At 32.9% G+C, this 25,795-nt stretch overlaps 9 protein-coding genes and 1 pseudogene across 10 annotated transcripts, besides 5 other annotated features; 5 read left to right on the top strand and 5 right to left on the bottom strand.

Annotated features, from left to right (window-relative positions):
- Positions 1-65: 65 nt before the first annotated feature.
- TVAGG3_0216570 (major facilitator superfamily transporter) lies at positions 66-1,358 on the top strand (the record flags this gene model as incomplete). Its single annotated transcript, XM_001330334.1, has 1 exon — positions 66-1,358. The coding sequence occupies one exon, from the start codon at positions 66-68 to the stop codon at positions 1,356-1,358; it is 1,293 nt and encodes a 430-aa protein (XP_001330369.1).
- A 258-nt stretch (positions 1,359-1,616) lies between these two features.
- TVAGG3_0216580 (2 iron, 2 sulfur cluster binding) lies at positions 1,617-1,956 on the bottom strand (the record flags this gene model as incomplete). The annotated part of the gene is made up of 1 exon (XM_001330335.2): positions 1,625-1,954. One exon carries the CDS (start codon positions 1,952-1,954, stop codon positions 1,625-1,627), a length of 330 nt encoding a protein of 109 aa, XP_001330370.1.
- A 1,287-nt stretch (positions 1,957-3,243) lies between these two features.
- TVAGG3_0216590 (dynein intermediate chain binding) lies at positions 3,244-3,543 on the bottom strand (the record flags this gene model as incomplete). Its single annotated transcript, XM_001330336.1, has 1 exon — positions 3,244-3,543. One exon carries the CDS (start codon positions 3,541-3,543, stop codon positions 3,244-3,246), a length of 300 nt encoding a protein of 99 aa, XP_001330371.1.
- A 30-nt stretch (positions 3,544-3,573) lies between these two features.
- On the top strand, positions 3,574-4,347 carry TVAGG3_0216600 (uncharacterized protein; the record flags this gene model as incomplete). The annotated part of the gene is made up of 1 exon (XM_001330337.1): positions 3,618-4,346. One exon carries the CDS (start codon positions 3,618-3,620, stop codon positions 4,344-4,346), a length of 729 nt encoding a protein of 242 aa, XP_001330372.1.
- Positions 4,348-4,622: 275 nt separating this feature from the next.
- On the bottom strand, positions 4,623-5,315 carry TVAGG3_0216610 (DNA replication; the record flags this gene model as incomplete). The annotated part of the gene is made up of 1 exon (XM_001330338.1): positions 4,623-5,315. The coding sequence occupies one exon, from the start codon at positions 5,313-5,315 to the stop codon at positions 4,623-4,625; it is 693 nt and encodes a 230-aa protein (XP_001330373.1).
- Positions 5,316-5,651: 336 nt separating this feature from the next.
- Positions 5,652-6,254, top strand: TVAGG3_0216620 (uncharacterized protein; the record flags this gene model as incomplete). Its single annotated transcript, XM_001330339.1, has 1 exon — positions 5,652-6,254. One exon carries the CDS (start codon positions 5,652-5,654, stop codon positions 6,252-6,254), a length of 603 nt encoding a protein of 200 aa, XP_001330374.1.
- Positions 6,255-6,511: 257 nt separating this feature from the next.
- On the bottom strand, positions 6,512-7,932 carry TVAGG3_0216630 (spectrin binding; the record flags this gene model as incomplete). Its single annotated transcript, XM_001330340.1, has 1 exon — positions 6,522-7,550. One exon carries the CDS (start codon positions 7,548-7,550, stop codon positions 6,522-6,524), a length of 1,029 nt encoding a protein of 342 aa, XP_001330375.1.
- A 4,098-nt stretch (positions 7,933-12,030) lies between these two features.
- Positions 12,031-13,110, top strand: TVAGG3_0216640 (ankyrin repeat protein family; the record flags this gene model as incomplete). Its single annotated transcript, XM_001330341.1, has 1 exon — positions 12,031-13,110. The coding sequence occupies one exon, from the start codon at positions 12,031-12,033 to the stop codon at positions 13,108-13,110; it is 1,080 nt and encodes a 359-aa protein (XP_001330376.1).
- A 237-nt stretch (positions 13,111-13,347) lies between these two features.
- Positions 13,348-14,953: a mobile genetic element.
- Positions 14,954-15,022: 69 nt separating this feature from the next.
- TVAGG3_0216660 (tyrosine phosphatase superdomain-containing protein) lies at positions 15,023-16,866 on the bottom strand (the record flags this gene model as incomplete). The annotated part of the gene is made up of 1 exon (XM_001330342.1): positions 15,066-16,664. The coding sequence occupies one exon, from the start codon at positions 16,662-16,664 to the stop codon at positions 15,066-15,068; it is 1,599 nt and encodes a 532-aa protein (XP_001330377.1).
- A 664-nt stretch (positions 16,867-17,530) lies between these two features.
- Positions 17,531-17,558: a terminal%2Cinverted (terminal inverted repeat of Mariner transposon ID:TVAGG3_0216670).
- Positions 17,531-18,832: a mobile genetic element.
- On the top strand, positions 17,627-18,752 carry TVAGG3_0216680 (annotated as a pseudogene). The gene has a single exon. A coding segment is annotated over exon 1 (1,126 nt).
- Positions 18,805-18,832: a terminal%2Cinverted (terminal inverted repeat of Mariner transposon ID:TVAGG3_0216670).
- A 3,988-nt stretch (positions 18,833-22,820) lies between these two features.
- Positions 22,821-25,795: part of a mobile genetic element that runs on past the window's edge.

Below are 25,795 nucleotides of genomic sequence, written 5' to 3' on the forward strand. Positions count from 1 at the left end.
TGATTTCAATTAAAATTCTGATAATTTTTTGGATTAAAAGTGACAAATTTAAAAATTTTTCAATAATGATCCCTTTAAATCACACGCTTGTTTTATGGGTGTTCATAGTTACCGTGACAATAGGAAGCATTACTAAGCTCTTAAAGTGGTGGAAAGTGAAGCAAATCAAAGATTCTCTTCTGACCAAACTACAAATCAAGTATTTTATTTGCTACTTCTCATTCATGGCCGGATTCATCTTCCAAGGTCCATATGTTCACCAAAGATATCACGAAACTGGAATGACAAATCCACAAATTGATAATATTATGTCTATTTTCAACGTTGTTTCGGCTATTTGGGGCTTCGTCATTGGCTACGCATGTGATCTTCTCGGTCACAAGAACCTTATTATCATATCTGCAATCCTTCTTGGTGGAAGTTCATTTTGCCGCTCTTATGGCACGTATTACTCGTTTATAATCTCATCAGTACTCATGGGTGTATCCACTGCATCTAATAGAGTTGTTTTTGAGGACTGGCTTGCTGTACAACTCGAGCAAAACAAGGCTCCAAAGGAATCTCAAGCAATTATCAAGGAAAACTCTGCTTTACTAAACTTCTGCCTCAATCTTATACTCAGCCAAATCAGTTCTAAGGTTTCTACCGCTTTTGGATCGAAATACGCTTTTATTGGCTCAACAATTCTATTTTCTGTTTCTGCTTTCATTATTTTTGTTACTATGCCAAAATTCACTCGTGAACATGAGAAGAAATCCAGCTATTTCGGCGCAATCAAAGAAATTATTTTGAATTTTAAGAATTTCGAGTACGCGATCTTCTTTATTATCGATTTTCTCTACTCCATGATACTTCTTCTCTACAACCCGAGATGGACAGTCTTCCATAAGATAAATAAAACCGAAAAAATACCATTATCTCAGATTTCGAACTCAGCTTCGATTTCTCAAATGAATGGTGCCCAAATATTATCAGCAGCCATCCTGTTCTTCTCTCCTGCCTCTTGCTTGGCCGGAAGTTTCGTTTCATATTCATTTTGCATTTTCTCGATGTATTTATTCTACAACACCAAGTCCTACATGTTCTTGGCTTATGTATGCGCTGCAATGTCCAATGGAGCCATAAACAGTGGAATTTGGACACTTAGAAGTGAAATTTATCCTTCTTCCATCAGAAAACACCTTCTTGGCATTGTTCGTGTCCCAGTAAGCTTGGTCGTTACTTTAATCCTCCAATTAATGAAAGGATCTGAAACAGTTGACATTTTATTTGTTATTGTCTGCTTAGCTTTTACAACAGCTACTTTAATGACAATCCTTGGATTTCATAGGAAACTTCGTAATCCTAAATCTGCATAATGTGAGTAAAATTTTGATATATAAAAATTTTAAAAAATTTTAAGGAAAAGATTTCATATTTTAATGGCTTCGAATTTACTAAGACTATTAATCTATCTGGCAGAATATCATTTCCATTATATAATAAAAAATTTTTTTATTGAGCCAAGAACTCCACAAAATAAATATAACCTTGCAAGGAATAATTCATATTAACTCATTTCATCACAATAATTTTATCTAAATTCATATGTTTAAGAAAAATATGATAAAAAAACGTAAAAAATTTAGTGTGTCATTTCGATTGTAGCACCATCGAACTTGGAGTTGAGGGCAAGGTTGCAAGCAAGGCGAGATGTTGGTGTAACGTCCTGTCCGCTGGCGAGGAGTTCCTTCTCGTCATCATCTGGAACAACGTAGAGGTTCTGTGGGATCTTGCAGTGGCATTCGCCGCAAACTTGGCTGCCTCCGCACTTGCCCTGAAGGCCTTCAGCCTTTGTGCCAGAAACGGCATCAAAGAGTGTCTGTCCATCGTTGAAGTTGATTGGGACCTTCTCGCCAGCCTTTGTAACGACTGTGAGCTTGAAGAAGCGGTAGTTAGAAACACTGCAGAGCATTTATGAGAAGTGACATCAGCCACTCACAAAAATATCGATGAGGTTTTCAATTTTTGTGAGCTATCTTTTTTTATTCGGCATACCGGTTAAATCGCATTCCATGGTAATTCACAAAGCTTTCTTCCTGTCAAATTTTTTTCTTGGACTAAAAGTGGCCAACTATAAAAATGAACTGAAATTATCTTGAATTTCGCTTTACATGATTGGCCTGTACGATATCAAAATACGGTTTAATTGATTACCACTCATTCATGTGCAAATTGTATTGAATTTTTGTTCATTTTATTTGATTTTACAAATCAATTTGATTAGAACCGACCATTCTATTTCTTGTCATTGTTCGCATTATGAATGACGTCTGTTTTCTTATCACAATTCATTTGATTAGTTCTTAAAACTAAGCGTTTTACGTATAAATGTAAATCTATTTTTCAAAAAAAACAAAATCTCTTGAGCATTTGCTATCTTGACATTAATTTATGCATCGAAAAAGTTAGTTTCATCCAAGATTGTTGCAATTAATCAAAAGAAAATCACAGATTAAATAGAATTCATGTAACCAAATCAAAAACATCATTCAAAAATGAAAATTATTGCATTAATACAGTTCGTTCAAGAACGTTTTACGATGCACGAACATGTTCTTCACATTTTGAATAATTTTGACATTAATTTTTATCGGTGCGAAGCGCCAGTTAAAAAGTTTGAGTACAAAAAATTCTCAACTGATTTTGTCACTTTTGCTTGGCCATATTTCAAGAAGAATTCTTTTCTTCATTAAAGTATGTATTGCTTGCTTTGCCTCTGAAGATATTTTCAGCCTTGTCTGATTTTAAGATGACAAGAACCTATCCGAGGCGGCTTAACTTTTATTTTAAACAAAACTAACACACAGTAAGTAGATTTCTTTTTGCCAAACAAATCTTTCGGCTTTATTCACGCCAAATCATTTTAAGTTTGTATTAAAACTTACCTAATTGTACCTTTTCTACTCAGAATAAAAAATTAGTATTTTTATTTACATCAACTCTTTTCTTTAGAGTCTTCTTTTTATCTTGTTTAATCATTTATACTATTTTCAATTGTTAACCAAGCTTAAAATGTAAAATGCTTTCAATCTTCAAAAACAATTAAGGCTGCGTATTGATCCAATCTTAAAATGAAAATAATTATTTAATATCTCTAAGAAAACTGTGATTTTAGAGAATTTATTTCAAATAAGAAACAAAATATTTAAGATGTAGAATCGTTAATAAATTTGTAACAAACATACTGAATCAATAATTTATTTAAGCTGGGATAGATGCATCTTGGATAGCAATTAAGATGAAATCGTTATCTGGTACGATGATAATCTCATTTTTATGTGATCTTACACGAATTTGGCTGATACTTCCTGGGAGAAGGCTATTTTCAAGGGAAGTCTTAGCTTTTTTAACAAACTCGCTAACTAAACCTGCATAATGGACGGATTCAGCTTCTCTGAGTGAAGTTTTGTATGGAAGACCGTTCATTTTGAGAACCATCCATCCTGTGACTCCTGGAATTGTTGCAAGATTCTTTAAAATGCCATCTATTTCACTGCTCATTTTTATAAATAAAAAAGGTGACAATGAGCGCTGTGAGTGAACTAGATACAGAGCTCAGGACTAATCTTTGCCTGATGAATGATCTTTTCGATAATATCCTTAGCAGTGCGAAAATCCAGCAAAGCAATCTTCCCGTCGTTGATTTAACAACAAGCCAAGATTTTGCTTCAATGGGTGAAATGCTATTAGGAAAATTATCATTAATAGAAAACTGTTGTGATACTGCAGCAGCTTCAACTCAAAAGAAATACGATGCACGAACAATTAAAGATAAAATTGCTGTCAGAAAGAAAGAACTTACCGCCCTTGAATCAGAAAACTCAGCACTTGTAGATACAGCCAAACGTCAAGAAAAGGCGCTTAGAAAACTCAATGCTTCGAGTGATGATACAGTTGAAGCTCAACAAAATGTTATGAAGCTTAAAAGCCAACTTCAAGCTGCACAGAAAGAGATTAAGCTACTTGAAGAAAGACGCCATGATTTACTTGCAGAAAATAGAAGATTAAAAGGTCAGGTTAACTTCCAACAAAAGTCAATATCAGGTGAAGCCCAGGCAGTTCCACAGCAAACAGATGAGGAAATTAGAGCCGCTATTGCTAATTTGAAACAGAAAGAAGATGAATTACTTGAAAGAAAAGAAAGAGAGAAGAAGGCATACCTTAAGAAGATGACTTCATTAAAGCAGCAAAAAGATACTTTGGCACAACAAAAGGCAGATTTAGAGCAGAAAATTAAGGAAAGAGAAATGCAATTAAAGCTTATTCATGAAAAGAGCAAGAAATCAATTGGTGTTAGAAAATAAACTATATCTTATTATTAAATTTATTTCTAATCAATTCAATTTTTTATATCATTTTAATTTAAAGGTATTGGTGACTAGCATACAGATATGATATTTAGATCTCTATGTTTTATCGCCTGTAGATAAATTAAAGAACTTGATTTAAGAATTTTAATCATTTTTCAATTTGATTATCAATATATAAACTGAGCTTCAAAATATCAATAACACTATATAAACTGAGCTCATTAAAACAAAATCTATTTACAAACAAACATTAAAACAAAAATATAATTATTATAATTTCATTGGAGGCTTTGGAGGTGGTTTTGGCTTGTTGCTTCCTCCAAATAGAGATGACACCTTTTTCTGAACAGGTTTTTCTTCTGTTGCAAAGCTGACATTAACGGATTGTGGAGCTTTGACTGTATCTTCGAAAACAACAGCAGGAGCAGATTTCATTTGTTCCTCAATTGATGATCTTGTGTTTTCTAAGTCTTTATTAAATTGTTCTTCTACTTGAGTTTTAATTTTTTCTGCGATTTGAAGAGCAGGATCTACTTCTATGTACTTGATGAATCGTCCTTGTTCGGTTGTTCTTACAGTTAAATAACCTAATCTTTGCATTTCTGTAAGGAAACCTCTAACAGACTCCCATCGAGTTGAGTTCATATGCTGATGATTACGATCTGAAATTGTTTGCATATAAACAATATTTGCGTTAACTTCTTTATTCGGAAATCTTGTTTTCAGAACTTGTAAAAATTCTTTTTGAAATTTCATTGAATTGGCATCAATTGTTGCCTTTTCAGATTGTCTGAACCGGGCCATCATCAATCTGTGATGTTCAGTTTGTGTATGCGCTCTAAATGCTTCAGGATCTCGAGCTTGAAATTTGCAAACATCGCAGAAAAGCTTTAGTTTTCCAAGACCACCGTGCTTAAGATGTTTTGAAATTCTTTTTGCCTCAGATAAATCTTTTTTACCCATAATTGTCAAAAATCTTTGGCACTTTTTTGATGAAATCTCTATCCATCGCAAACTTGTTGTTTGGAGGCATTTGCATCTATAAAAAGGAGCAAAAGTTGTGTATACATGTTATATAGTGTATACTAATGCTTGTTGTCTTATATATGCTTTCATTTTCCATATCTATTGGGCTGAAAAAGGCCGAATTTGAAGAATGAACATTTTTACCTTTCGAATTTTTGACACTTTCTTGATGAAAATACTAATAATAGTACTCTCAACAAAGATAATAAAAAACTAGTTTTGGCGATCAATTACATTTTACAGATGCCACTTTTTATTTTCATGCAAAATTAAATGATAGAACCAGAATCTGATCCATCTAAAATAGTCATAACAGCGGCATTTGAAGACAGGAGCCGCAAAAGATATACTCTTAGCAAAGATGCTACTGCAGAATCGTTTTTAAAAACGATTTTATCAGATCCTACGATAACAAAGCCACAAAAAGCAAATGCATGTCTTGTTAAAGATGGCTATGTGTACGAGCGTGATGATTTACTTACATTAGATTCCGGCGAAAAAGAGTTTTTGGTAAATGTTGTTTGGGATCCCTACATACAGAGTAATTCACCGAACAGTCTGCATGGATTGTTGGGTATGTATACTACTAATTTGGACGATGACAATACAATTATCCTTGATGAAGGAGCCGTTGACGATCTTGCAGATATTTTCCCAAATTTATTCTTCCGGAGAAGAGATACAAATGAATACAGAGTATGCGGATTTATTGGTGTGCGTAGATTTATCATTGGATTCCTTCTTGGTTTGATTTCAGGACCTCTTTCACTAGTCATTCTTCCATGCTACGATTTTGATATCAGCAATATCTTAGGTATATGCTTGGGAGTTATTGTATGGATTTTAGGCTTCCTTTTAGTTACTATCAAATTTTAATTAATTTTTTATTGTTTGAATATATTATTTTTGTTAAATACTATCTAATCTATGAAATATTTACATTTTTAGCTTTGCTCTTACTATTTTACATGATATTAATAATTTTATAAAAATTTAACATTAAATCCAAAATCAATAAGTATGCAATGCAATCTACAAGCACAGCAACATGATTTAAGCATGTTTGATTAGTAGATTAAAAAAGATTATTATCAATTTTAATAAAATTAGTTTAAAGTAGAGTAATAAGCCTAGTAATCATATTTATGCCTTGATGTGTAACTTAAGAAGTAGAGCAACCTCTTCGTTATTTCTTTCCTCGGCAATTTGAAGAGGAGTTTCTCCATTTTTATCTTTTGCATAGATATTAACACCATGAGCAATAAGAAGTTCTGTTATTTCTTTATTATTAGATGCAGCGGCAATATGGAGAGCAGTTTCTCCAGATGCATATATTTCATTGATGTTAACACCTTTTGCAATAAAAAGTTCGACAATTTCTTTTTGATTTCGATTTATTGCACATTGAAGTAAACTTTCTGATTCTAAATCTTTTTGTTTGGGATCTGCTCCATTGGAAAGTAGGAACTCTACCATCTCCTTATCCTTGTAATAAATAGCATAACGAAGTGGTGCTCCAAAAATATATTTATTTGAATTCACATCAGCACCATGTGAAATAAGGAGCTTTGCAATTACTTTATCACTACATTCGACTGCACAATGAAGTGGTGTTTTTCCTTGTTCATTTTTTGCATTAACATCTGCCTTTTGTGAGATAAGATATTCGCAAAGAGAAGGGATATGAAAACATGGTGAAGAAATCAAACATGTATTAAAATTCTTTGTCTGATCTAAATAAATTAAAAAGACTTCAAGGTTATTATATTGATAACAACATTCAAGATTAATATTCAGCTTGTATTCATTCATCAAGAAAGTAACGAAATCAATGTTGTGGGAAATTATTGCATATTCCATGCATTTTTGAAATGGTTTTTGCATTTTCAAACATTCACTCATAATATCAGGATTTCCTCCTAAAAATGAAAGACTAAGACATCTTTCTGTAATTAATGCGTTGAATTTTGTTCTTAAAAACTTAAAGCAATCAACAGCTCCATGGTAACAACATAATTCAAGGAATGAATATCCTTCTTCTGATTCTGGATAAAGTTCACTTTCAATGCATTGATTTTTATCAAATTCTTTCTTTTCTGTGAACGCTATAAATGACTCTTTGTCATCATTCATGATAGCTTTGTAAATCGTGTTTTCATCATCAAAAATCATAAAATATTTTCGAGATTCATATTCGTCGAAGAATTTTTGATCATTATTATCTAAAACAATTCCATATTCTCTATAAAAAAGGTAATCAAACAGAGGGTCCATGGATTTAAAGTGTTCTGGATGAAATTCATCATATAAATTATAAATAATGTCTAAATATGACCGCATATATGTGTTATTGTATTTTGAAATCTTAGAAATAATGTCAATAATCTGAGATGGACTAAAGAATTTAGGTTTGATTAATTTGTTTTTAATATCTTTGCAAATTTGATTAATTTTGTCTTCATTACGTGTTCTAAGTCTGTACAATGAGTCAAACGCATTGCAGTAATCTTTGTATAACTTCATAAGCTTCTTATAGTGTAAACCTGGAAACTCCATGAAATTTTTATACTCCGGTAGAAGACTTTGATCGTCCCTAATAACTTGATTGCAGTTGTCACATAAATTAAATACCTTTTCGTGAATAAGACCATATGTATCATTCCAAGCTTCGCTTTCACTATTTTTTATAATCCCTTTTTTTTAATAATAAACAATTATTATATCTATAGATTGCCATTTTGAGAAAACGTATTATTACAATCGAATTTTGTAGCATTGTTATTCCTAAATAAATATTTGCACGAAATATCAAGCATCGAAGATCAAAGTCAATTCTTATCCTTTGCTGTTTGTTTATATGCATTATTCAATATTAAAATATGTAGATATTGAAGGATTTATAGAAATTTGATCTAATGTTCCAAAAATTATGAGGCAATATATAGGTTCAACTGTACTATTAAATTCCTCTATTGATAAACAATCATCACCGAAATAAATTTAGATAATTATATGGTAGTAGTAAAAATTATGAGCCTGTTGTCAACCATTAAGCCAAAAGATAAGGAATGAACTACCCATTTTGTTCATCAATTTATAAATTACAAAATTTATAATTACAAATGGTAAAAAATTACCCTTTGCGACTTTAAAATGTCGAATGGAAATGGTGATGCGATTTACAAGGAAGCTGCAGCCAATATCATGAATTTAATTAAAAATGATGCGTTTTTTGATATTATGAATCAAGATACCCTATATTTCCAACTCTTGGAAAATTTTCATGACCCCCTACCCAGGGTCCTAAAATGGGTATTTTCCTCACACAGACACCGTGGTTTTTTGAGCCGGGAAATAAATAGCGCAGACAGTTTCTACATACAGAGACATGCTTATACTTAGAGTTTGACGGGAATCTAAAGTGATTTTTTTCTGCATCGCGAAATCTAATGCAATCTCAAAATCATAAAGAAACTGCGAATCGGAGCGCAATTTTTTAATATGTTAATATATAAAGGTACCCCTACTACTGCAAATGCTTCAAATGAAAATCTAAGAAATCAGATTAATTTGATCACATTAGTATAGTATTGGTCAAACCAAAAACTCATATGTTGATATATAGCCTATGGATATTCATATTATCTACTTTTCATTGAATTACATAAGATTTAATAATCTCATAAATATTCTTTTTAATTTTCCGAATTCCGTGTGCATTTAGATTGCCCATACCTGTATATAATAATTCTAGAATGGTTTGGTTAGATATTAAGTTTTTTAGATTAATATTTTAACATTTTGATAAAACAAGCATTTGTTCCATTTTAGAATCGCCATTGAACTCTGGTTTGACTAACATGATGTTGTATGATCAAATAAATTCTAACTTCATGAGATAAATTTTGAAATTAGAAAATGCGATATCTGACTCAAATATTTATATGAACACATTTAACATTCAATGATAAACTATAGTACTATACAGCAGATTCGATTTGGCTTATATTTTATATAATCAACTAATAATCCTATAAAATTGTGATATTCACGTTGCTCAAAGATGTATTGAACATTAACTACTTGTGTATTGATAAAATTAGATATAGATTCTAATGTAAATCGATATTTTGAAAATTCATATATATTTTGTCTTGGTTTGGCATTTGATCGTGTTGAAACCGGAATTGCAATATATATCATCTAAATATATAACTATCAAAATATGAGCTATAGATTTTTAAATTATTCTCCTGAATATGAGTGACTAACATAATTATATTGAATTGAGTAGTAAGAATCTTAAATATTAGAATCTGACGATAATTTATTATAACTGTATAAAGGAACAAGACTATAAATGATGATGAAAATAAAGATTAAATTTAAATCTGAAAATTTGAAAACATTAAGTGTATTGTGCACTCTTATCGGTCACAGTGTCTCATTCCGGGAGACATTGCCTCTGAATGTCTCCCAGAATGATATCAAGTTCCCCATTCATAACTTGAATGCGGAACTTTGACCGACAAGAGTGTATTGTGCACTCTTGTCGTTTGAAAGTTCTGCAATCAGAAGAAGATTGTTGAACAATCCGCCATTCCAGGAGGCATGAGCTTGTTATGTCTCCTGGGATCACAGATTGCAACCTAAAAGATGTGCATATGCACCTCTTGTCGGTTGAAAGTTCTGCAATCAGAAGAAGATTGTTGAACAATCCGCCATTCCAGGAGGCATGAGCTTGTTATCTCTCCTGAAATGGCACATATTTGATAATTCATGGAGCAGAACTTTGCACGCAATCAGACAAAAGATTGCGACAGAGTAACTGGGAAGACAGCAACTTGAAGCGATAAGCTGCTTGGGTGCTGTCTCCCAGATGCATCTGTCGGGCAAAGTCTCAAAGGAGCAGAACTTTGCACGCAATCAGACAAAAGATTGCGACAGAGTAACTGGGAAGACAGCAACTTGAAGCGAAGTTTTGTTTTCGAGTCTTTGGTTAAGAAATCTTAACAAAAAAACAAAAAAAAATCAGATAAAGTTGTCAATAACTTCATCAGTTAATGCTCACCTATGGGAGGTGTTTTGCGGGAGCTAGGGGTATCTTGGTGAGTACTCAGGAGGCCAAGAAGGGCACCCCAACCGACATTATCCTGATGAATTCAGTTGTCAACCATTCTGAAAACCGCCGAAACCGTCGTGTGTAGAGAAATTGTTTAAATTTATTTTTTTCAGATTTAAATAAAAATAAGAAATATTTACTATTATGGATTTTGAAATTTTTTTAAATTAAGAGTAGGAGATGAGACAAATTTAAATTTTTAAGAAATATTTGGAAGGGCGTAAGATACGCCAACTTAAATATATTATCAAATGAGAGAAAATCACTCAACAAAAAAACAATTCTTTCAAAAAGTTTGACATTGATCTTTCTAATACATATTTTTGGAAGGGCGTAAAATACGCCAACTTAAATATATTATTAAATATGAGAAAATCGCTCAACAAAAAAACAATTCTTTCAAAAAGTTTAACATTGATCTTTCTAATACATATTTTTGGAAGGGCGTAAGATACGCCAACTTAAAAATATTATCAAATGAGAGAAAATCACTCAACAAAAAAACAATTCTTTCAAAAAGTTTAAAATTGATCTTTCTAATACATATCCTATGGAAGGAGTTTACATTCTCAAAATAAAAACCAGTTCAAAATCTTATTATTCCTTGAATAAAAATCATTTAATTTCAAATCCATTCCAAATCCTTAAATCTGTATTAAAATCATTTTGCCAACAACCAATACAATACAAATTACATTTCCATATATCTTCTTGTCCATTTTAATTTTTTATCTCATTTTATTTAATTTTATTTAAAGCATATAGATATCGAGATCCTTTACACATAGTTATATAAAAGTCAAATACATAATAAATTCTTAATTCTAGAGATATCTCAAAATCTCATTTTTTTAATTTAAAATACCTTTCATTTTTCACAGTACGATCACAACAAACAAGCCATTTACTAATTAACACATATAAGAAAAACATCAAATTACAAAACAACTTTCAATATCATTCGCATCAAATTCTATTATTTCATAATTATCAACTACATGTTATTATATAATATATGTCGGCGCATATTCCACTCTATACAAGTGTCAGACACACTCACACAAAGCTGTGAGATTCATACCTCTATCAGTAGGACTTCTCAAATCAAGAACACACATGTTTCACTATCGCACATCTGTGTAGGATCTAATTAACCCTTTGGACTGGTACTTCAAAATTTGATAATTTGATAATTTCATGTGATATTATCATTTGCCTTTAAAACAACTGTGCGTTAAACTAGACACGTTTCTCTATCATAATGCAAAATATCAAAGTTTGGGAGATTCCCAAAGTGTCTGAAACTGATCATAAGGGTGAAAAACCGTTTTCCAGAAGTTGGGAACGTAGGGTAATCTCGAAAATACCTTTAAACATACAAATTTAACCTCTGATGATTTCAAAACTGTTCTCGATAAAATATCAAAGAAAGAGAATGCAAACAATCTCTTTCAGTGTGTGTCAAAGACAAATATTTCAGTAGGTTCTTTGCGAGAAGCCATTTCTATTTTATCATTAGTTAAAAGGTACATGAATTACAACTTTTTAGATGGAATAATTGACAATTTACTGCAAATTGAGGGTTATTTGTCTTTTTATGAGCAATTAAAATGTAAATTAGATGCCATTGAAAGCGAAAAGCAAATATGTGAAAAAGAAATACTGTCACTCAGATCTAAACTTGAACGCAATGAAAAAGATATTGCCAACTTAAATGAGGGAAAAAGAAAATTCGGACCATATTTTGATTCAAAAGAAAATTTATCAAAAATCGCTGAATTTAAGAATTCGAATGGTAATCTTACATTTAATGATATATATTGTTTCTTTGATGAACTTACACAAGGATATCATAATATTATGTCAAAGGCATGTGAAGAAGGGATTTGGGAAAAGCAAAAAGAACGACATCCAAGAACAATACTTCATAAAGCTGCAAGAAAAGGAAATCTCAGACTTGTTAAATCTCTTATTGAATTTGGATGTGATAAAGAAACTCAAAACCATTACAATGGATACACACCACTTATTGAGGCTGCAGAAAAAGGTCATATTGAAGTCGTTAAATATCTTATCTCTATTGGGGCGAATATAGATGCAACTAGTCATATTAATTGGACTCCACTTATGCGTGCATCGCAAGCAGGCCATCTCGAATTAGTTAAATATCTTATTTCTGTCGGAGCAAATAAAGATGCGAAATCTTGTAGTGGAGAAACTTCACTGCATTATGCATCTGTGTTTGGTCATCTTGAAGTAGTTAAATATCTCGTTTCAATTGGAATTGATATCAATGCAAAAGATATGTTCGGAGATACTGCTGCATGTGAAGCAGTCAAACATGGATATCCTGAAATACTTAAATATCTGATCTCTGTTGGAGCTGATAAAGAAACAAAGGATTCTCATGGAAGGAATCTACTCATTCTAGCTTCAGAAGTAAGTTGTCTTGAAACAGTTAAATATCTCGTTTCAATTGGAGCTAATAAAGAAGCAAAAGATGATCTGGGAAGAACTTCACTCATTTGCGCATCAGAACGGAATCATCATGAAATTGTTTATTATTTGAAATCAGAAGAACAGCGGTCTAATGTTTGTAAGAATAAATAATTTATAAATTGTTATTACATAATCTAAAAACTCTTGAAAATTATAAGTATTGACATCTTAATATAAACAAATTTCAACCAGATCACTATATGTTGAAGTTTTAGAGTTAACAGTCCTAGGTTTAACATCAACTCTGAAATTCTTGCTAATTTTACCGATATTAAATTGAACCCAAATATATTCTTACATGACTCTCTAAGCAGCTAGTAATTTAGAAGCTAATTGTTTCAATCAAAGTTAGTTGTTTATCATGAAAAACAAAGGTACATTCACTAGGCGATAACAGTAAAATGGGATGAAAATAGGATAAATAGCATCCCTATATAGTGCCTAACAATATTTATACGGGCCAAAAAAAATTGGCTAGAGATTTGGCGAGTTAGGAAACTTAGAAAATTGAGAGGAATTTTTATTTTCGAATTTTTTTTGGAAAGTTAAAATTGTGATTAAAAATCGATTTCCGGGAGAACTAAGCATCTCATCATATATTTAAATCGATATAATTATTAAATAATAGTTGAATAGTACAACTACATGAAATTGTGGCTGAATATACAGAAAAAATGAACATATTTGACATTTTTGAAAATTCATATAGTTAGATGGTGACAGACTCATAAACTATACTTTAGCTAAGAATGGTATATGATTTCAACAACACATGGTTAAAATCGTAAAAATTTTTTAGATTTCAAACAGATATATGGTAATCTAATGGAACAGAGTCAGCAAATAGCATGTAAAATATGTTACAATTAACTTTTTATTATATCCAATAGTAAATATCGAATGGTATCCAGCTTTATGGTTAAATATTTTCTTATCGAGCTTCTCTTGAACTGTTGTATTAAGGTTGTAAATTTTTGATGCTAGAAACTTTGGAATCTTCTTTGCTGCAGCATTTTTCTTGAGAGTTCTTGCAATTTCGAATAGATCTGCGCATTGTATGAAATGGGGGCTTTAAAATATCTTGAAAACAGAATAGGACTGCTTTTCCAAAGGAATGCTTACTTGTAAATCAGAGAGTTTCAAAATTGAGTACAAGATTATCATCATACTTTTTGATTTTGCTGCGTAAAAGGAAGACAAGGTATTAACAAATCATTTACTGTTGTTCATCAAAAGAAGAAAACTTTGATAACAACTAATGATGATAAAATCAAGCAATCTTTTAATATTTTAAATTGATAAGACATTCAAAATATTTGAATGGTTTAAAATATTTTCTTTTAATTTCAATAATATATTATCATGATTATATAATCAAATTTAAATTTTTATTCAAAAAGGCAATAGTTCAAATTTTTAATTTCAATAATCTTAATTCTGCAATAAATGTATTTAATTGTAGCAAATTTAATGATTTTTCGTCATGGTTAGCAATTTGGAACTCATAAATTAATGATTTCTTCAAGTAAAATTCTGCATTATTTCAAAAGTCAATAATTCTCTAGTAACTTTTCCCCAAACCCTAACCATTATATTATATGTGTAATAGAGAATAATTGCAAAAAAAGATGGCCGAATTTACTGGGTAGTTCTTGTGATGCAAAATAATTGGAATTTAACACCTAGTTTTAGCAGCATCAATCTCTTTTTGCTCTCATTTAAATGCTTTTGCACACTTTAATTTTGAAATATAAGAGTTTTGGAAATTATCAAATTTATCTGCTCAAATACTATAGATCTTCATAAGTGTTAATAGAATCACCAGCCTTACATATAGTGTTTAATATAATGATGCACATCATACTGGGATTTATTCCTTATTCATCTAGTTATTATAAGATTTACAACCCCATGAAAATTTAAAATTTTGTCAAAAATAGTGAATGTACCTTTTGAAAAACTCTGGTTAAAATTATGTATTTTCTGGAAATTTCGAATAAAAATTGTAAAAAATGAACAGTATTTTTAACAAACACATAAAAAATAATATTTTTATAAATAACATTTCAAAGATTCGAAAATCTGGACACCAAAAACTTCAATACGTCAATTGTGTGAGCATCAGTATCAAAGAACTTCATCATTGAACAGACATAGCTGTAATTCGATCTATGTAAGTCTCGAGAGTATTTTTTGATGACCCAGTTGTGAATTTCGGGGGAATAATAAGCGTAGACTGTTCTGCCGTCAATTCCTGTTGCTTCTGCATCTATCCTTGCAAAGGAAACAGGAACCATCTCGCCGTTGTTGTTGGAATAGATAATTGCGGTTTGGCCATCATGTAATGAAGCTTGGAAAGGAATTAGACAGCCATTGAGCGGTATAAATATCGAACCATTAAGATTGCCTTCGATTGGAACCAAAGTAATTCCTGAACAACGGAAATTCATCTTAGATATCCATTTGTAAACGTCGCTTGCGTTTTTGAGTAAAGCAATAGTACGAACGATAAATTCTATGTTCTTGCTATCATCTTTTGTCGATAAATTTTCAACAACGAACGACCAAAGATACGAAATTCGATTATCTATAGGTTCTTCTGCAAAATTGAGCTGTCCACATCTCATGATATCGATCAAAAATATGTTTGATGAGCCACCGCGCTTCTTTTGTAGTATTCCACGACATATCAACGGTAATTGCGTTTTTGCGATGATTGGAGCTATCCAAACCTCTCCATTCTTATCTATTACGTAGCTAAAGTTCAGATCTGTTGCCAAAATTAAAATACTAGAGCCTTCTGGTTCAAATGTGACTCTGAATTTTGTAGTTTCGAACAATCCGAGAAGTTGAGATGACCAAATGGTATTGTGGATGGTTGACGATAAGCGACCCGCTTCAATAATTCCGTATTCTCCTAAGATTTTCCTTACATTATTCGCATCAGCTCCATTTCCTGAAGTAGCACCGATTTCTTGTAGGCCGGGGAAGTTTACTTTTAACAGAGGAATTGGAGGAACGCCAGAATCTGGAACAGGAAGTGGAAAATACCACTCAGGAATCTCAACTTCGTCAGGGACCTTTAGATTCAAGCCATATTCATGGGAAAGGACGCGTAATGCTTTGGTCTTCAGAAAACCTGGTGGATGGACGGCTTTGATGTCTGTAAATATAGTTTCGGCCATTTCAGGGATTTTGCTTAATAAAGCAGAAGCAATGAGGTACGCAGGCTTATCATAGCCTCTGCTAGAGTATACAAGGAAACATAACTTGAATTGGGTGATTTCTTTATATTTTGCGACAATTTTATAGAAATGATCGACATTTGAAATTGTATTTCCCCATTGAACTGGTATTTCTTCATAATGTATGCCCGTTGTCTTCCAATCTATCTCACTCACGTAGCTGCCTTTTTTCGCAACATTTATTGCTATAAATTCGGTATTTTGGGGGCACATGGATCTAGCAGTACTTGCGGCTGCATAAAATGTCCATTTGTACTCCGGAGGAAATGTTTCTAACAACTTTGGATTCATTGGAGTTTTCATCATGATAAATTCGAGATCTGGGAACTCCTTTGGAGCATACAGAGTTGAATGAGTTGGTGTGTTTATCCAATATGCTGGAATTTTCCTTGCTTTCGGTGGTTCAAATTTTTTCCTCATAAATTCTATGTAAAAAGTGACATGACTTTCATTTCATATCTAATAGTAGTAGGATAGGATGGGTTGTGTGACTTTTTTTGTAAACGTAAGAATTCATACAATATCGAGCGATTTTGTATCATTTTTTTTAACATATGAAGTAAAAAATGTATGATTCTGACGGTTTTTATTCTTACGTTTTTGAATAAATCAAGATTTAAAAAATTTTCAAAATTGTAAGACATTTACACTCAGCCCATACATAAACACATTTTAAAAAATTAACATTAATTTTAAAATAATTTATTTCATCTTTTATAAAAGAAGCTATATATAGATGATGTCAGATATTCCGCGATTAATTAAACATTGTTTAAATCCTGAATGGAATCAATGGAGTCATAATCAAAGACCTCATAAACGAGAAAAAGAATTTGATGAGTTCAACATAGAACTTTAAGAAACTAATGATTATTTGAATTTATGATATCAATTATTTGATTTATTCTTTCTTCAATCTCTTCTATTCTTTTTGTTAAATCATCAATTTTCATTAATGAGGTGATTCTTGATTGAGGAATAGATTTCAAACTAACCACTCCTTTTATTTTTGAAATTTTGAATCCATCAACTTTAAACATTTTATTCAATTTACACGTTGTCAATTCTTCAAATAATTTTTTATTATTAGCATAATAGTCATTAAATTCTTCAATAGATGAAAAAATTTTTATTTCAGTAATTGGTTTAACAACGTTTATTTTTTGTTGAACATCTTCACTTTCATTAATTTCCTCCTCCTCTGTTTCATTTATTTTTAAAATTGGTTTCATTTATCATTAAATAAAAATTAGAATATAAGTGATGAAATATATTTTTAATTAATATAGGGTGTCCAAAGGTGCGTTTAGCACAGCGCTCTATATGAGACTATTAAAGGAGATATATGCTGATTATAAATATATAATAAAAAATATGAATATATGTATATGATGAGTATGTTGTATTTTGGCGCCATGCCGGGATATAAAATGAATTTTGAGACAAGAGGCGGTTTCGCGGAAAATTTTGGCGGGATTTTTTTCATTTTTTTAATGAATCATAAAGAAAACATCCTCGCTCTTGCAAAAAAATGCAAAGACTGTAAAAAAATCTACGAGACATTGGTAAAATGCTTCGGTATGGATGCTCCTAGCTATTCCACTGTAACGTATCATGTTAGGATGTATCACTTCATGAACAAAAAGGCGCCCATCATAAAAATTGACAAAAAATCGCCGGATCAAAGAAAAATCAAAGCAATTCTTCAAGCGCTAGATGAAGACCCAAGAGCATCACTCAGAAGGATAGAGGAGATGACAAAGATACCACGTACAACAGTCAGTTATTATCTGCACAATTATTTGAACTACAAACTAGCGTATACACGTTGGGTTCCGCACAACCTTAATTCAGTTCAAAAAAAATCTAGAGTCCAATCTTCGAAAGAGCTCCTCTCTATATTGGGTGCGTATCAATCCAAGAAGTTTCGCTTTTTAGTAACAGGGGACGAGTCTTGGTTTCAATATGCAACAGAAGCCAAAATCATGTGGATCCCGAAGGATGAAAATCCGCAAACATTCCCGAAGAAAAAAATTGACACACCAATGATGATGTTGTCGGTTTTTTGGGGCGTGAATGGCATCATCGCAATTGATATTCTTCAAAAACCTAATACGATGAATGCTCAGTATCTAATTGACAATGTTCTTACTCAAATTATCAATTCTGATGAGTTTGAGAAATCCAAACAACAAACAAAAGTTTGCAATTCATTTTGATAATTCAAGAGTTCACAAAAGTCATAAGGTAATGAATTACTTGGTGGAAAACAATGTCAAAGTTGTTCCAAACCCAATTTATTCACCTGATATTGCACCCTCTGACTTTTATTTATTCGGCACGCTAAAAAAGAGAGCTGAAGGACGCGAATTCGCGAGTCCAGATGATCTTGAAAATTTTGTAAGAGAGCAATTTGAGCAATTTTCTCATGATGATTTAAAGCGTGTCTTTCAAGCCTGGATCGATCGCTGCGAACGCGTGATTGAATCCAATGGTGATTATATTTAAATAAACTTTATATATATGTAACTTGTTTATTTCTATTCGCAGTATTCAGGTTTGTGCTAAACACACCTTTGGACACCCTATATAATCAAATTATGAGATTGTGAAGTGCGAGACTTTTCACCAGACAAAAAATAAATAAATAAATAATCAATATTATCATATTCAAAAAAAAAAAAAAAAAAAAAAAAAAAGGTAGTGGGGCTTCCAGGCACTTCGTGCCCTCTAGCCCCGAAGATGTTTAGAATATGAGAGAGGTCCTATAAACCGGAGAAAGTGTCATATAAACATCTGTCATTTTACTCAGAATTTTCATGAAATTTACACCAAAAATATATTTTAGGGTAGAAGGGTATATCTACCCCGTTTTCTACCCTCTTTCTACCCTCTTGAATTTTCATGAAATTTACACCAAAAATATACTACTAGGGTCATTTACGAAGAAATCTCAACAAAGTCTTTACGATGAAGTCTTGACAAAAGTCTTTACGAAGAAGTCTCAACAAAGTCTTTACGAAGAAGTCTCAACAAAGTCTTTACGAAGAAGTCTCAACAAAGTCTTTACGAAGAAGTCTTAACAAAGTCTTTACGAAGAAGTCTTGACAAAGTCTTTACGAAGAAATTCATGAAAATTCAAGAGGGTAGAAAAGAGGGTAGAAAACGGGGTAGATATACCCTTCTACCCTAAAATATATTTTTGGGTCATTTACACTCATTTACGAAGAAATCTCAACAAAGTCTTTACGAAGAAGTCACAATAAAACATCTGTCAAAAACCGCTTTTTAACTTCACTTAAAATGCCACGTAAGCTACGTAAGAATATACGTAAGAGGAAGAGAGCATTGAAACATCCAATAGTAAAACTGACACCACAACAACAGTTGCAACAACAAATGCTGAATGACCCCACTATGTTGCAACAAATGTCAAGCAATCCTATGCTTTTAAACCGAGTTGTTGGTGCACAGAGTGGAGGTTTAAGAGCGGCACTTTTAGCGAAAATGGCAGGCTATGGTGGAGCTGCAGACGGAACAGCCTATAACCCTCAAAGTCAAATGAATTTGAGTTCACTCAAAAATCAAATAACAGATGTCAAAAAGTCAAACATAGACATACAGAAGCAAATAGTGAAAACGAAAAGAAACTAGAATATGACAGACACACAAAGAAACTCAATGAGTTAAACGTAGAGAAAAAGAAGAAAGAAGAACAACTGAAAGAACTAAGTACAGAGGAATATGCGAAAAAAGTGTCAGAAAAAGCAGCAGAAGTAGCAAAAATGGAACAAGATGTCATAAATTTGAAAAACCATACTACTCAATATAAATACTGAAAGATGAAGAGATAAAACAAAAAGCCCTGAAGACATATATGGATAGCGATGAGTATAAAAAAGAAGTTGAAGCAAATGTAAAGGCAGAAAAACTTTTACAGTTGCAAAACCAAACCGTACAGTATGAAAACTTAGCACAAGAAAGTAAAAATAACGACGCAGCCATGCAAAAGGCAATGAAAAGCGCAGAATATATAAAAGCTAACAATGACTGGTTAGATGCCCAAGCCAACGCTAAAGCAGCCCAGCTTATAGGGTCAATAAGGACAAAAATACAAGCGGATGAAGACAGTTCAAATGAAGCTTTAACAAATGCTGACTTTAAGAACGCCTTCGAAAGCTCTTCAGTAAGGTGAAACAAGTGAACGACTTCTCATCTGGAAAGAAACTGAAGTCTGAAGGTTTCGACAAAGAGTTAAAAGAAGTAGCACAAAATATACGAAAATAACAGATGCAGCAACGAGACAGCAGTTCAAAGTGCCTATACGCCGTTAGAGCAACTGTTGTGGAAAGTCAAGAAAAAGAGTTACAACAGACCAAAAACAACCTAGTAAATGCTTTCTTAAGAACGAAAAAGTCAGGTAGGACATTATGCTGCAGATGGAACATATGTGCCAGCTGGGGAACTTATATACCACCAAACCCTCCAAGAGAAGCACCTGCACCAGGACTACCTAGAACATTTACATCGTCACATGGACACAGACACAGGCATGCACCAAAACCAACACAACAACCAACACACAACCAACACAACAACCAGCACAACAACCAACACAACAACCAGCACAGCAACCAACAGTTCAAAACCTGCACAAAACAACCACAAACAGAGCAAGGACATAAAAGAAGTAGAGAACAAGGAAACCAAAGAATTCTTAAAATGCTTAAAGAAGTGTGGTTTCCAGATACTGTTGACTTTAGTGACAGATATAAAGAAGCTATTAGAAAGTTCAAGGAGGAAATACTGACCCAACCTATTTTATCTTTATGGCTCACACCAAAACGGATATAATCTCAAACCTGGAAAATACAAGCTCGCTAAGGGATATGATTTAATAGCAATCATCCAAATGACATGGATGAATTTACTCCGAGATATTTGATGTCAGAGCTAAATGACAATTCAACTTTCGTCATGAAACGCGTAAAAAAATAGAGACGGAACGAAAGAACAAAAGCTTATGAATGCGGATGACGTAGATAGGGAAATTGTTGAAAACGGTCTCGGAATATATGAAATGCCAGCAGATGAGGTACAGAAACTCCACAGGAAAAGTTTCAGATACAACCAGACATGGAAGAAATAGTTCAGCAACAACAGCTAGAGAGCCTGAAGGAAACGAACAAGTCCTTCCTTTGGAAACTAACTTCACAGAACTAGATGAAGATTTGGAACAGCCGAAAAATCTTGACCCTCAACAAGAGTATGCGGAGAATATGGAATATTTCCAAGAGTCTAAAAAAAATTCGGCTGACATAGTAGAAAGAATATCGAAAATGTTTGCCGACATACAAAAGACTCCAAGCACCAGATGAAAATATCCAGCATAGAATGGAAGAAACTGAAAAAAAATGTACACAAATACAACAACCCTTTTTACTTACGAGCATTTAACGTTCAATCTTCGGATGAACTCGGTGAAAATAAAAGGTTAAATTTCAAGAAAACATATAGAAATGAAACATTGTTTAAAGTTCATTCAGAACCTAACCAAGATGGAAACAAACCTACTTTTGTTTCTGCAGACGATGGAACTACAATGAGATGGGTCATAAAGCTAATCCAGATAGTGGTTCATAAACTTACAACCACAATTCCAAGAAGTTGTAGACGCAATGGAAGTCAATGGTGAACGAGATATAGCTGGTATTTTAAGCGCGCTTTAATGCCATTGAAAGATATGAAACATGCAGATATTTTGGACCAGTATGAAATGAACATGGCTGATGGAAATATAACACCTGACGTTCTAGAACATTTATCTCAAAGAACTACACAGAACCATAGAGATGGTATATTTGGTGAAGAGTTTAGAAAGAAAGTTAGAATAGAAGGAAGAGAACCTATTGTACATGACCTTGCAAACGAAAGTTTGCAAAATGTCATAAAAACTTACTTTGCAGACAATGAACCGAGAAGGATGAATATTTAAGAAACTCAAATGGACAGTACCAAATGAAATGTTAGTATTGAAAAACATGTTCCTTGACAAAATAAAACCAACTACAGAAATAAACGACGCAAGACTGAAAGATTGGGTAAAAGCTTTCCCATTCACAAAAGATATAGTTGGTAACATGGAAAGAAAACCAGAATGGCTACAAAAACATATATTTTGGAAACGAGCATATTCCATATGGACAGGCACTGTTTGAAGAGCTTGAACCGGAAACTCAGGAAAGAGTCATGCAAACAATACGAAGACTCAAATACAGACTATGACAAACTCTTTCTAGGATATAGGTTACCTGAGATGGGCGACCAGAGCCAAAAGGCAAAAAGACATGGGAAATTTGCAACATACTAGATGAACATAATGCAAAGATGCAACAACTTCAAGCAGAGGCAATGAAGGAAAAAGAAGAGTTAAAAACTCAGTCAGAGAAGAAAGTAAAGCTTGGTCCACGTGGGTTCTATTATGACATATAAATCCAACTATTCTATATTTACTCATATGAAATGTACGCCGCTCAGAATATAACGCCAACAGTTTTGGATGCTATGAATGGAAATGTTTCCGAATGGTATAACGAATGCGACAATGCCATTAGAAGGTCAGAAATAGTTCCTGGACTTACGAATATACAACTGCTGTTTTTATGGAAATGTAGGTGATTTGGAGAAGGTTCTTCAACAACAGTAGATATTGCTTGCGACAGGTTTCATATTATTTCTATTGACAACTCATTCTTATACGTGGAACAAAGACATTGAAATAAAACCTTCTGCCAAGTTGTCTGACAAGAAAGGTTGCAATGGAATTTTCTATGTCGGATACCAATATGCTCCAGAAGTTTTTCATGGGATATAAGATATATTCTAACTCTGACTTAGTTCAAACAGTAACATGGGCAAACTATGAATGGTTCGCTTGAGAAACTCAGTACAACCACAAGCTAGAGAACAAACAGACCAGTATGCAACTATTGAGAAAAAAAGAAGACTTGACCCTAACGTTCCAGGAGTTTATGTTAACCTTTCTGGACAAACTGCAGCAGCAGTAACCAAAGTAAAACTGAAACTTAGAGTTCCTTTGTCATCTTTCCTCATCTTCAGGTTTTTAAGATACTTGCCAAACTGGGCAGGAAAAATTTCTATCGAACTTACTCCAAGCAAAAATAACTTAGTCATTGCACCAACACAAGACCCATTCACTCTTACAGAAGTAGTGGGAACAAATAAAATGTCATTCGCCGACTTTTGCAAAAACAAAGTTGACTTAGACTTTGGTTTCTCAAACCTCAACACTGAAGTAAACTATTATTTCAATGCTGCTGGAGATGCTTGGACCCAGTTAAGTTCACATGCGAAAAGTTTGAATGCAAGAGAATAGAAAGCAGACTTGCAGTCTATATGTTGGACCCAATATTTCAAAATGCTTTAGCTGCCAAATATATTGCAGTTCCGCTTATTTGTCCCTATACACCAAATATCTGTCAAAGACTTTGCAGGTGAAGTTGGAAACCAAAGTGCTGACCCAGGTGCAAGAACAGATATTGCTTTAACAACTGCAATGAAACATGCAGATACTATGTTTGTACTGTTCAGACGAACTATAAAATGACTATTCTTGCTTCTACAACCCTGGTATTAAATACCATATAAACATAGATGGCAAATACTATCCAAGAGAAGAATATTCTACAGTTGAGGATATGAGGTCATACAACTTGACATTAGATGCTATGAACTTTAACAACAACTTCACAACAAACATTAACCCTGAAATGCAAAGTTCTATTATGCCATATGTGAAAGTATGGACTCATACAGGAGGTCAAAAAACTCAATATACAAATGGAGACCGTTCAAACTTTTGGCTTGGCATTCCATTTGCTGACTCAGAAGACTTTATGGTGGTATTTCAACTTTGGTACAGTTCAAATACAATATACTGGTACAGAGACGGTCCAGATGAACTGAGAGCAAAGAAGTTTACAAAACCAATAGCACTTTTCACAGAAGATGCTCTTTTGAAGATTCGTTCGATGAAACCTGCTGGGCTCCTCAGATTGGCATAACGACAGCTTCCATAGAGCAGATTTTGGCAGCAGGTCAGTAAGTTGTTCTTGAACTGATTCTCTCCGTCAAATATTGACAGTACGCCAGTTTTGATATAATATTGTATTATAAACTTACCTTTAGAAATATCGGTCAGTTTTGTTGTTATATTTTTGTCTGCTTCAAGAACTTTCACCATCTCGGTTATACCAACTTTCTTTGCTTTATGAAAATATTTGGTTCAGCAAAGACTGCTATTCTATAACATTTTCCATTGTTTGTGTAAAGAACTACTCTGTCAATGAACTTGTATTGTTTGTGTGTGTAAACTTTGTTTTGCTTCAATTCGAAGAGATACTCAAATACGTCCATCTTTTATTCTAAGTAAAATGTCATTTCCGAAAAATAGAAGCGTAAGTGTTTCAAAAGGTTTAATGGCGATGGCAGATGTGAAGTTAAATTCACCAACTCAAACAAACAGTCAAAGTGTTTTGTCAATGTCAAAGAAAGAGATGTGAAGTGGGGAAACCATACGAAGACGAAGATGGTATAACAATAGTTCCTGTAAAAGAACACAACCAACATATCCTGAAGTTAGCAGAGACTTAAGTTCTGTTGCAGATATTCGAAACGACTACCAACAACTGAAAGAAAACTTCAAACTCAGGAGAAGATTTGTCAAGCTTTAAGTATAATGTTAAACTTGTCGAACACAACCCTGTAAAAGTGAACTCATATGTCATTGCACCTCATGAAGTCTTGAAAGAACTATTGAAACTTTTGACAGAGGCAGACGATATAAACATCAAAGAAATAGAACCCGACATTGCTTGCTGTGGTGTTTCATATAATGTCATTGACAAGATATACGTTATGAAAGGAGGTGAAACGTTGAACTTAAAATATAGTTTCCCAGACGTCATAAAAATATTTGACGACCACAACATTTCATTAAAAATTTACTTGCTAAGTAAATGGCAGAAGACATAGTGGTTATACTATTACGACTAAAAAACCCTGAGTCATATAATTCTATAACAACAAACTTACAAAGTCCTCAAGGACGATATTGTAAACTAACTTTAAACACGATGACGACTAAAGCCTGTTTTGCTCTTTTGACACCAGAAGACTTTGTTGTTGTGAATGGTAAAAAATACTTCTTTGAAGATACTTACTCAGATATACCACCAACAGGTTTTGTTGACTTATTTAATACTTTAAGGACGGATGTAACATGTGCTGCAACTAGAGCAGGTTTCATTATGTTTGGATGTCCGACTGAGTTTAGTATAAACGATATGAGCTATAATACAAAACTTATATCTGGTTTTTACTACCAACAGTTTCCTATAACAGGAAAAGGTGTCATACAAGGAATGTCTGTTCCATTGACTTTAAGTACACCTATTTTATATATTGTTTCAAACTTAGGTTCAAAGTGCTATTCGAATGTCGACAGAAACTACTATGACCAAAAGATACTC

This window comes from Trichomonas vaginalis, chromosome IV (genome assembly GCF_026262505.1).
Source record: "Trichomonas vaginalis G3 chromosome IV, whole genome shotgun sequence".
NCBI lineage: Eukaryota > Parabasalia > Trichomonadida > Trichomonadidae > Trichomonas > Trichomonas vaginalis.